The sequence below is a fragment of the Tachypleus tridentatus genome, chromosome 12 (genome assembly GCF_004210375.1).
Source record: "Tachypleus tridentatus isolate NWPU-2018 chromosome 12, ASM421037v1, whole genome shotgun sequence".
Lineage (NCBI taxonomy): Eukaryota > Metazoa > Arthropoda > Merostomata > Xiphosura > Limulidae > Tachypleus > Tachypleus tridentatus.
In genome coordinates, this window is record NC_134836.1 from 2,110,040 (window position 1) to 2,122,867 (window position 12,828).

Consider the following 12,828-nt stretch of genomic DNA (forward strand, 5'->3'; position numbering starts at 1 on the left):
TAGTTACTACTTTAACTCCTGCCTCACAAAAGTTATTTATTTAACTCCTGCTTCACAATAGTTACTTATTTAACTCCTGCCTCACAATAGTTATTTATTTAACTCCTGCTTCACAGTAGTTACTTATTTAACTCCTGCTTCACAATAGTTACTTATTTAATTTCTGCTTCTCAACAATTGCATATTTAACCTGCACTTTTTACATTTGTATATAGCACCTATATATTTAACTTTTGGTTTCTATATAATAGTTTCATATTTAATTTATGCTTTGTGGCAAATGCATATTTATTTTCTGTTTCTTAGTTTCTGCAATTTAAGTTCTATCTCTTATACAAATATATACAGCTGTTATATAATTAACCTTTATTTCCTTTATAGCAGTTATGTATATAACCTCTATTTATTATTGATGATATACCTGATCTGTTTCTTACAGTCTCTTTATTTCACTTCTACATTTTAAAAATTGTATATTTATTTATCTCTCCATTTCTTCGTAACTATTTATTTAACTTTTCTTTCTTAGCACCACTTGATCCTCAAATTATTTGCTCATTAAATATCGTGCAAACGAGGCTAGATTCTTAAACTAGAAAATATCAAGTTTATATTTTAGATTTTAACCAGCCAGAACAAGTGAGTTGGTATATATATATTTGTGAATCAAAAATTACTTGGTTTATACGGTGCATGTGAATCAACAGAGATTACGTTTCTACATAGCTCCAATAACCATGCAGAAGTGGTTGAGAAGATGAATCACTTGATCATGAATAGAAAAAGGGTTTTTCATACTCCTTGTTACGTTTTTTCCTTCAAATTTGTATAATTCTGTGAATGAGAGAATATTGTGTTATTTTCCATCTCAATCTGCTGCCCAGCATGGCCAGGTGTGTTAAGGCGTTCGACTCGTTATCTGAGGGTCGCGGGTTCGCACCCCCGTCCCACCAAACATGCTCTCCCTTGGTAAAATAGTGGCCCAAAAGTTGGCGTTGGGTGGTGGCGACTAGCTGCCTTCCCTCTAGTCTTACACTGCAAAATTAATGATGGCTAGCGCAGATAGCCCTCGAGTAGCTTTGCGCGAAATTCTAAAACAAAAGATACAAACCATCTCATTCTTAAATGGAAATGTAAAGAAAGCGTAGAATCATACCGCAAATGGTGTTAGAGAGTAACGTAACAAAACAATGCATATACTTACTTTTCATGTGCACTTATTGCATAGTTTTTGTCCATTTGCGCCTTTAGGGTGTGAATTCTCATTACAACACCGAATTAGGATGTGAAAGCTGAGATCGTGTACGTTATAATATTTTCTGCAAATAATACTAGATCAAGGTGTCATTTAAAACTCGAAATAGAATATGCGCGATTCTATCTTATCATTCTTGAATTCGGTATATTTTCAAACAATACAAATTGGATTATTGATATACTCTGTAGATCAGGAAAAATTTCCTTATACGTAACATGACATGACATACAAACAAAACATATGTTTGTTTGTTTTTGTGTTAAAAGATTATGTTTGTATCGTTTGTTAAAAGTAGCCTTGCGAGCTGTTCGGTTATGTACATAATTATTTATTAGTTATTGGTTTTAACGAAAGACTTCATAATAAAATACCATTCTTTCCTTGTGTTCTCATTGTTATCTTTCACACATTTCGACCAGTAATGTATTAAAGTGTATTTTACCTGTTAACTATGGGGCCATGTCACAGTTCACGTTCTTCATTCAGTGGAATGAAAATAACTTTATGGTAACAGGTAAACGTTGACTTGTGATATTTTAACATAAAGTTACATAGTTGCATATTTTAGTCAGTACTTTACAAAATCAGTGGACTAACTGTTGTTTATATTACCAAATATGTTAGTTTTTCTTTCCAGAAAGGACACACTGCTCTGTGCAGAAGCTGATATTTCTATAATAAGTAACACTACGTCTTCTTTCCTAATGTGAAAGATGCCGAATTCTCACATAACTACACTTCCTTCTGTAAGCAACATTGCTGAAAACAGCGAACAACGACCTAAAGAGTATTACCGTGTTGTTGTCATGGGTGCCACTAAAGTTGGCAAGACTTCCATCATTCAGCAGTTTCTCTATGAAGTCTTTCCTGTTGACTACAACGCCACAGTAGAAGAACTACACCGTGGTGAGTTCAACGTTGGTGGTTGCTCTCTAACTCTGGATCTCCTGGATACTAGTGGAAGCTGTGGATTTCCTGTCATGAAAAGACTGGCTATTCAGATTGGTAATGCTGTACTTCTGGTGTACTCCATCGACGACAGCGAGTCCTTTGAAGAAATATGTCGAATGCATGATTTTGTTTTGGAAATCCGCCCAGCAGGGGTTCCAATTGTTGTGGTTGGAAACAAAAATGATCTTCAACAGAAACGCCAGGTCAGACGAGAGGTTGCCGAAACCGTCACGTGTATAGACTGGGAAAATGGTTTTGTGGAGTGTTCAGTCAAAGATAATTTAAACGTTGTTCAAACTTTCAAGGAACTTCTTGTTCAAGCCAAGATACCATACGATTTGAGCCCAGCTTTAGAGAAACGACGCCGTTCACTCCCAGTATTCTCTTCTACTCCAAAGATCAAGGAAAAGTTTCTTATGAAAAGACACAGTTGCGCTCTCTCCTGAATACACACCAAAACGGCAGTAGGTAATACCTTCTCGTTCACTGTTTTGTATTTTTCCTTGCAAAAAATTCAAATATTTAAGTCCTTCCTGCATGAATCTACTGTCTCGGTTAAAATCTTTAATGCATATCAGGTAGAATTCGCATACATGTGACTCCAGACATTGTGATTTATTTATTTGAATCTGTTACAACATTCTTTTTGTGACAACAACATTTGGAGGAAAGCGTTTAATGTAATCACGATAACTTAATTGCTCGTTCTTATTTCAGACTCGGATGTGCTTATAAATTTCCAGTAGAATTTTATCATGACATGCAGAGGGAGAGGTTTATATATAATGGACTTTTAAGTTGTAATTGCATTAACGTTCGGTTTCTTCATGAATAAATGTATGCCTGGAAAGTCTGTTCAACGGTCATTCAACATACGATAAGTTGGTTCGTGATTATGTTCGAAAAACGTGATGTGATATTTTATTGGAGTTTCTAGTTGTGGCCAGCTGACTGTCTATTCTTCGTGACGTACAGATGCTATCAATTTATAAGTAAGCGTAACAGGAAAACATTCAATCCAGTTTTGAAACAATGAAGGTTTAGTATGATAATTATAGTAACTTATATGATAGACTATTCTGGAAATAATCCAATAAAAGCTTAGAAAACTTGTTTTATTTAGATTGCTGAATACAGCATCTCTGTATCTAAGCTTAGTTTTAATTTTTTTGATATAAGCTTTCAGACTGCCTAATATAAGTTCATTTTTAACTTCCTTGTTATAAACTCACTTTTAGGTTGCTTCCTACAAGGTTACTTTTGGGTCTCAATATATATGATTATTTTGAAATCGCTCGACGTAAATTTACTTTTTGGTTCCTTGATAAAATCTTGCCTTTTGGTTTTGGTTTCTTCATGAAAGCTTATTCTTAGGTTGCTTAATATATGCTTTCGAAAAGCTTAAATTTTTGGTTCCTAGAAATGAAATTGCTTTTAGACTGTTTGATAAAAGTTTTCTATATAAGCTTACTTTTAAATTGTTTCATAAAAAGTTGTTTGGATTACTTGATATCAGCTTACGTTTAGACTCCTTGATGTAAGCTTAATCTTTCGTTCTTGATAAAAGCTTATTTCTTTCGATTGGTTGATATATTTATTTTTAGATAATTGACAAAAACTTGGTTTTTGGTTGCTTGGTGTAAATTCATCTTTAGATTGCTTGGTAAAGTGATTCTCTTTTCGAGTAAATTTTCATATTTTGCCCATAATTCTTATGTTTGTATAAAACTTAGTTCATCTAAAGTTGGCCTGGCATGGCCTAGCGCGTTAAGGCGTGCGCTTCGTAATCTGAGGGTGGCGGGTTCGCGCCTGAGTCGCGCCAAACATGCTCGCCCTCCCAGCCGTGGGGGCGTTATAATGTGATCGGTCAATCCCACTATTCGTTGGTAAAAGAGTAGCCCAAGAGTTGGCGGTGGGTGGTGATGACTAGCTGCCTCCCCTCTAGTCTTACACTGCTAAATTAGGGACGGCTAGCACAGATAGCCCTCGAGTAGCTTTGTGCGAAATTCAGAAAACAAACAAACAATCATTTAAAGTACTAACTCGGCGTCCATAGGCTTGTTTTTAGATTGTTTTGTCAAAAGTCTCTCGATAACCAAAGTTCACATGATTTATAAATGTAATACTTCAAATGTTGCGAAATAAATTTGTTTTTGTAACACTAGAATAAAGTTCCAACCTTAAGCTGCATAAGTAGACACAGTGTTAGTTTGACCGGAAGATGTAACATTTAAAAATGTACAGTCGTTCTTCAATACATCTGCTTTAACAAAAATTTATAAATGAAAACTGCACATATCTGAAAAATCGTGTATCACTTCGTTTTTAGGCATTCTTAACGTATATATTTGTTTCCATTAAATTATATATCTTTTCTTTTGATATTTGAACATTTAATTTTTTCTGTATTTTTCTTCCTTGTGTTACAAATAAAACATTAGTATTTTAAGTTTCAGACACAGTGATATTCAGCAAAAATTCTAAAAGATTTAAATACTAACACTAGAAAATAAACATTTGAAGAAAATAATGTGGTGGGACAGCCTTCCCTGCGAAGAAAATAATGTGGTGGGACAGCCTTCCCTGCGATATTTTATGTGTAAGTGAAAATGGTAAAGTTTGTTTTTGTTGTTGACTGTACTGTACATGTACTTTGTGTATTAAATAAAGCTTAAATTATGTTCGTAACTTACTATGTAGTTACTAGCGTGTTTTGTCTTAAGAATGAATATCTTTTCTTTGTAAAACTTTCCTAAAAAATAAGTTACGTCTTCATCAAGACAACCAACATCTTTTATGAGACCAAACCTGCATACAGGTCAACTCATACCATTTTTGATATTAAAATGAACATATTAATTCAAATTCATGAACCTTTTCAATAATCAATCCAAATATTTCGTTTCGTTTAAAATGTTTTTATTTTCTCGTCAACATATGACCAATTTGTGAGTTTACGTTAGAACATAAAAAATAAAAGTTACCAGTATAGAAATGTCAAAATTAAGGTGGTTATGGCCCCCTAGAGATCAATAAAACAAAGTGTGTGATTACCCTAATATATCTTACAAAGCAAAGTGGGTACTAATCTCTCACCTTTAGTTATTCAGGTTAATAAAGGACAAATATTCCCCAGAGCTTTTTCTATGTATTTTTTTTCAGCTGTACAGTTATATTTTAACTTCATCATTTTTTGATACATGACACTTTATTGCACCTCATATATACCGGTAGAGTAATAAATGATGCACAAAAATTTAAAGAGTGTTCTAATAAATAGATTTATTTATTAACTCTGGAACATTATCATCTTAAATATGTTTTTTAATATTTATTCACTTGAACTTACTTGTATAGACGAATTGTCAACTGAATAAATATTTCTATAGGTATACAATTTGTAATAAATTACACACCAGGAAAGCCTTGTCATGTGACTGTGCGATTTTGCATGCAATTCAGTAACAGAGGAATATGAAGTACTACTAGATGCCCATTGAAACAATTTAACGGTTAATTTCCTAAAATTGTGCTGAATAAACAAAAAACTGTGCGGTCAGCCCGTTGCCTTGGATTATAGCTTGTATGTAATATGTTTATATAGTGGGCCGTTTACAACCGTATTTTGTCTTTCCATGTATTATTTCCGTAAGTTTATTTTTGTATCTGTGTTTTCTTATATCAAAGACACATCGAGCTATCTGCCAAGCCTACCGAGGGGACTGGAACCCCTCATTTAAGCGTTGTAAATCCGTAGATTTACCGCTTTACTAGCGGGAGGCATTTCAATAAGAGCACAACAGAGCGCTCAGGTTTGCTGAGTAGATGCGAGGAGTTTTTCCGCTGTATGCTACCTTCATTTGTTATTTCACTGATCACCAGAAAATACTGCTACCGAAGTTAACGTTTTTTTAACAGTTATAATTTATATAAGAAGTGTAAAAGGGAAAATATTCAATTCCGCTTAAACCATGTTAATAAAATAGTACATTATATCAATAAACAATATTAAACATGTACCCAAACACGTTCCTTTCTATATGTGTTTTACCGTTCATGTTCCTTTTTGGGTGTATTTTTTTTCAGTTAGTCGAAGGAGAAAGTCCTTTTTTGTGAAACTTACTTGCAGAAAACTTTATTTTTTTGTTTTTTAATATGGTTTTATCAGATTAGCCGTTCAACACATACAAAGACTGACGGACCGATATTGATATCGATATAAAATTTTAAGAATTGCAAGAAAATGAATAATTCTTGAAAAAGAATCATTTTGGTATACATTTACATATATATAACGCTAACCGTTCTGGAAATAGAGAACGTGACAGTAAGACATTTGACTATTATATGTGTATATATAGATTACTGGCCATTAGCAACGGTAACACAATACTATAACTTAAAGCAGGTTTAATCCACAATTGGGTGTTCTTAGTTCTGAACTGCTAACTCCAACTCTGGCTGAGACATAACCAATGTGAGGAAACTAATTACGTATGAACTATAGGGCATTTCATTAGCTTTTATTCTAATCCAATCTCATGCAATTTTTTTTTGTGATAAATTTAACTTTTCCCCAATTGTGTTGAATATTTCTCTAAATGAACCGCACGATGATTATGTATCGTAGAACGGCTGGTATGGGTATTAGCACTTTTATTGATAAGCATAGAACATCTTCAGGTTAAGGAAGAGAGAGTTTCAAGTGACCGTTGCTGGATACATGTCTTAGGGACGAAAATATAAAAGGGTACGAGATTATAGGGAGCGGTTCAGGTGGATGTCAGGTTATTAATTAGTACAGGTGTAAAGGTGTTCCTTTATAGTGGTTTAATTTTGGTTTTAGTTGCTGTATAAGTGTGACTTCTTTGATTTTGCGTTTGTTTATATTTGTTTCCCTACTTAGTATCTGAGTGTTTTCTATGGTTATGTTGTGTTTATTTGATTTGCAGTGTTCAAAAACGTGTAAAGGTGTTTTTGTATTCTTTGAACCTAGTTTCCATTTTCTCCTTGTTTCTCCGATATAGAAGTCGTGGCAGTTGTTGCATTGTATTTTATAAATTATGTTGGTGTTGTGTTTGTCATTGTAATTTTTACATAGTATGGACTTTAGTTTTGTACCTGGTTTTTGAATAAATTTGAATTTTACTGGAATGTTGTGTTTTTTATAAGTTTATTCCAAATGTTGGTTATTTTTTCGCTGATGTCGGGAACATATGGTATGCATCAGTGTAAGGTTTTGTAGTTTGTTGTATCTTAGGATTTATTGTTGTTGGTGTAGGTGTGTGCGTATAATTTTTTCCACGGTTTTTTGAGGAAATTTATTAACGTTGATGAAATGTTGTTTTATTTTGTTGATTTCATCGTTAATTTTATCGGGTGAACATAGTTTTGTGGCTGTGTTTATTTGGTTTCTTAATATATTGAGTTTTTGTTTTGTTTCATGTGCGAGTCCCAAAGAATGTATAATCCAGTATTGGTGATTTTTGTGTGAATTTCTGTTTTGAATTGTATATCAATTCTTGTGACCTTGAGGTTGAGAAATGCTATTTGGTTAGTGTTTTTCCCTATTCACAGATTAACTTAATGTTGGCGTGTGTGGAGTTAACGTGGTGGAAAAAACTAAGTGTCCGTTCTGTATATGTGAATCCAGCAATTGTATCATCAACATACCTGTACCCTTATAGTGGTGGGTGTAAGGCTGAATTGATCGGTTGAGATTCAATCTGTGTCATAAAAATATTGGTTAGAACTGGTCACACGGGATTCCCCATAATTAGGCCATTTATTTGTAGATAGTTTTGGTTATTGAACATAAAGTTAGTTTTGGTGGTAGTGAATTCTATAGTGGCTGCTAATTAATTGTTGGGGATGTGTATCAGTGGGCTGGGGTCTTTGATACAAAGTTCTAAACCTATCTTGCAGGCTTCAGTGGTTGGGACTTCAGTGAAGAGAGATTACATCAAAACTGGCCATTAAGGCTTTATGATTTAGTTGATTAAAATATATTTAAAGTTAAAAGTGTCTTTGTTTGTTTGTTTTGAATTTTGCACAAAGCTACTCGAGGGCTATCTGTGCTAGCTGTCCCTAATTTAGCATTGTAAGACTAGAGGGAAGGCAGCTAGTCATCACCATCCATCGCCCAAGAGTGGGATTGACCGTAACTTTATAACGCCCCCACGGCTGAAAGGGCGAACATGTTTGGCGCGACGGGGGTGCGAACCCGCGACCCTCAGATAACGAGTCGCACGCCTTAACGCGCTTAAGTGTCTTTGAAAATGTAGAATATATATAAAATAATAAATGAAAAAATACAGACATAGTGTGATAAAGATAATAAAAAGATGGAAACAGCCAGCTATACGTATGAATATATATCTATCTATAAGAAAAGAAAGAAAATAATAATAGTTATGGCGAATTTCAGAAAAGTACAGAAAACAGTGACACAACAAGATTCGTAACTAACTAAAAGAAGGAGTAACGTAGATTTTGGGGGGGGGCAACCTTTTTAGCATCTTTTTTTTTCAAGTCTTACTTAAGCCTACAATTACACGTTAAACAACAATGCTGGTATTACTATTAGGCCTATTGTATTTTTTATATACAGCATTTTGTATCTAGTTCTGTATAGATTTTCAAGAATTAATAGAACATATAATGGTATTTCAACCAATGGTATTTGCTGCATCCAGTTTCGCCAGTTTTAAAGAAGGCACTCACACCATCATAACAATTGTCCTTCTAACAATGCTGACACGAAAGACAACTATTTGCAATAATTAATTTTTATATGAATTATTATTAGTAATACTAGTTAAAGGAATTAAAAAAAATAAAAATCTGAATGAAAATTAGTAAATCAAAACATACCTAATACGTTTGTTATTTAACATCATATGCAGAAAATAGTATATTAGAACAAATTGACAGTGATATTAGGTTGTACAGATTTTTACAAAAGTAAACAGTGAGCGAAGAAGTGCGAAACTTGTAAAAGTAAAAACCAAATCTTTAAATACGTCTAAGGTAACTTACAATATAAATTATAATATAGATAATGAAAATAAATGCAAAGATGAATTTATTAAAATAAGGAAAAGATGAGTATATTTGTAAGAAATTAAAACTTACGTTCATACCATTAGAGTTAAGGAGCCACCTTGAAAATTCTCTCTCCTTAAATAATGCCCTTTCGACTGCGTTCTCAAGGAAACTGTTTAAAGTGTTCTGATCATTTCCTTTAAAGCAACAAATTGTGAAACTGTTGCCTGAAATGATTAGTAAATATCCAGGAACTATTCGACAAGTTTCTCCAACAAAAACTGAAACTCATACAGTATGTAAAATAACTTGAGGTGTAGATACAATTTATTTTGATAACGTAGGACCATTAGTAGGTCTTTATAGATCTGTATGACAGCACGAATTACGTCTACTTCTGTGGCAACTGTGATGTTCAACGAACGACGCATGGACAATTCTCTGTTTTTTGGTAAGCTGTCTATTGGAGATTACGCCAACACTATTTATATAGGAATGACACGGACACCCTTATTAAAGCAATAGAAGTTCATCTGGATTTTCCTCTCTGCAGGTAATCAGAAAATACTTATAAAGAGTTATTCGGAATAGTTGCTCTATCTCTGGTGTATATGATATTTTTCAGTTATCCAAAGCTTCCAAAAGTCGAAAATTGGCGAATAGCCAAAACTAATATTTCTTTTTTATTATTCATCATCTTTTATTCTTCAACAAGAATATTGGGCCAGTTCAAATGTTTAGAATTTTAGAAATTTCATTTTTATTTCTTCCATTGAATTGAAATTGCACACCACCCGTGTGAAGTCTAATTTTTGAGCAATTTCATGTTTGACCAAAACTGTTGCGAGTTCACTCACTCTTGCTTGTGTCATGGTTGATCAGCAACTTCCATTTATTTCGTAACCTGCCTTCTTTCCATTAATGCCATTGCAAAATCTTTATTATTCTTGATTAATACAGAAAATATATTTGTAGATGGAGACTATAAAGAACAGTCTTTAGGTACAAAATACGATAAACTACCATTATAATGTGATGATCGCTACATTCAATTTCAATTACAAATAAAATATAGAAATGTGAATTAGTTTAAGCATTGAATGGTATTCTTCTAAGAATTAAAACAAAACTAAAAGATAGCGAGATATTAATATTTTTGGAATATATGAATGCGTTAGGATAAAGTAGTAATAAACATAAATATTCAGTAATATATTGGTTTGTTTTATTAAAAAGAAGCTGCATATTAAGATATCCATGCTCAGCCCACGGAAGGGCTGTAACCCCAAAATTTAGCATTATAATCCCTCAAGCTTATCACTTAGTCATCGGTTGAGAAAAGTAAGTTTTAAGAGTCCATTATACTTTATCCTCTGCACTTTAAGTTAGTGAGTAGAGTGAGAAATATCAGTTGATGTTTATTAATTATGTCAAAATAAAATAATATGATGGTATTAATAATAAATGAGCTAATGAGAACTAATATGAAACAATAAATCTCTAATATTGAAATATATTGCGTCTCTTATTATTTCTTTGATTTTATTGTTATTTTACGTTGGTATTTAATTTCAGTAGTATCAGCTTCTCAAAATGATTATCCATCAATCCAGCTCTTTTTAGTTCAAAATGTCTTCCACTGTTGAGAAAATGTCTTCTAAAGCGTATAGAAGTAAATGTAGAGAGATTTAAAAACTGGTGAAAGGAAGAATATTAATTCTATGTCTGTTCAAGAAGATGGATCTTTGCTCAAGAACAGAATTGTTTGATCGTTGCTAATTCGGGATGACTTACGTCAATATTTTGTTTGTAGTTTAAAGCACGTGACGCTTTCTTCGACATCTCTCTCGGTGCTCGAAAAAAAACAACTTAAATCAGCAACTGTTAAACTTTCATCACCGTCATTTTCCATCTTCTCTCCAAGTTTTTAATATTCATTTGTTTTTGTTTCTTTCCTATCGTTCGAGCTAATTTGTATCGGTTTAAACCATGGGTAAAAATCAGGTGTAAGAACGTGATCCTCATTTACAAAGGCAGTTCAAAACACTTGTCAGTTTCTGAAATCAAAGAATTAACAAGTGACCTACAAGTCCGGCGTGCTTTATTACAAATAACTTTCAGTTTTGTCACCCATGCAGTAAGTTTTGGCAGAAGTAGTTTTATATAGGTCTTAGTTTAACATAAGGTCAGCTGCTACGTTGCTGCGGCTCTTTATTCCAGATCGTTGGGACACGTTCTTGAACGTGCCATCGCTAAATTGTGCTACACGTGGGTGATGCTCGGGGAGAAAACAAACCTCACTAATCTTTGTCTCACTACTAACGATATTATAAATATTAGTGAAGTTAGTTTCATTTTCTTTATCTTCATCACCTTGTGTGTGTGTATGTGTTGTTGTTTTTTGGAATAAACTGCATCAGTAATTACAGGTTCAGCCCTTGATTAAGTGGACAATATCCTACAACACATATAGTGAAATATAACAATAGATGTGTATCTGATGTGTAGCATGGCCTAGTGGTTCCATCTTGAAGCTAATAATTATACGACGCTCCTCTAGCCGTTGCCAGCCATTCAAAGTACCTTCTTCTGACCAGTCTCTACATTAGTCAAAAGCAAGGTGAAGGTTTGACAGACATTGCAGTTTGATAGTGAGAGAGTTCAAAAGCTTACGAGCATCATAGACAGAAAAATCACGATCACCAAAACATAAGAGAGAGATAGAAGCATTCTCTATAGTTTTTCTTGCTCTTTCTAGAACTTTCTTCAATCTATCATTTTTACGCACAACACTTACGCTATGCTTTCTTACAGACAATATGTGCTGGACCGATAAATTCTAGTTTATTGGAGAAGAATTTACAGACAAATAAACTCACGTAGACGTTCAGTGATGACGAGAAAACCCACTTGTAGAGAACATTATATATGTTAAAAGGGTGGTTTGGGTTGAGAAAATTTTTATGTAGAGGAACGAACAACGTTTCGACCTTCTTCGGTCGTCGTCAGATTCATAAAGAAAGAAAGTGGTAACTGACCGATATCTGACCACATGTTTGAAGGGGGTTGTGTAACTGAGTGTAGGAATGTAGAGGGCGGGCTTAGATGTTTTATTACATATATTAATATAGGTATAAAGTGTTCCTTTGTATTGGTTTATTTTGGGCTTGAGTTGTTGTATAAGTAAGGCTTCTTTAAATTTTGCGTTTGTTTATGTTTTTTTATTTATTTAATATCTGGGTGTTTTTTATGGTTATGTTGTGTTTATTGGATCTGCAGTGTTTGAAAACGTGTGAAGGTAACTTTTTATGTTCTTTGAATCTGGTGTCCATTTTTCTACTTGTTTCTCCAATATAGAAGTCGTGGCAGTTATCACATTGTATTTTATAAATAATGTTAGTGTGGTGTTTGTCAGTGTAGTTTTTACATAGTATAGGCCTTAGTTTTATACCTGTTTTTTGAATAAATTTGGTATTAACTGGAATGTCATATTATGTTACTAGTTATTGCCAAATGTTGGTTATTTTTCTGCTGATATCGGGAATATGTGGAATGCAGCAGTAAATGGTTTTGTG

General features: G+C 33.4%; 1 protein-coding gene across 4 annotated transcripts in view; it reads left to right on the forward strand.

Annotated features, from left to right (window-relative positions):
- LOC143235017 (GTP-binding protein Rhes-like) overlaps positions 1–12,828 on the forward strand; it is a 51,256-nt gene that overhangs the window by 6,848 nt on the left and 31,580 nt on the right. Inside the window, exon 2 of one of the 4 annotated variants that reach the window (XM_076472729.1) lies at positions 1,883–2,677. The exons of 1 other annotated variant lie outside the window; for it this stretch is intronic. In XM_076472729.1, coding sequence (XP_076328844.1) covers positions 1,972–2,655 — 684 coding nt within the window. In that variant the 5' untranslated portion in view covers positions 1,883–1,971 and the 3' untranslated portion in view covers positions 2,656–2,677. Of the gene's footprint in view, positions 1–1,882; positions 5,004–12,828 lie in introns of those variants that run through there. 2 more of the 4 variants (XM_076472727.1, XM_076472728.1) reach the window with 2 other exon arrangements.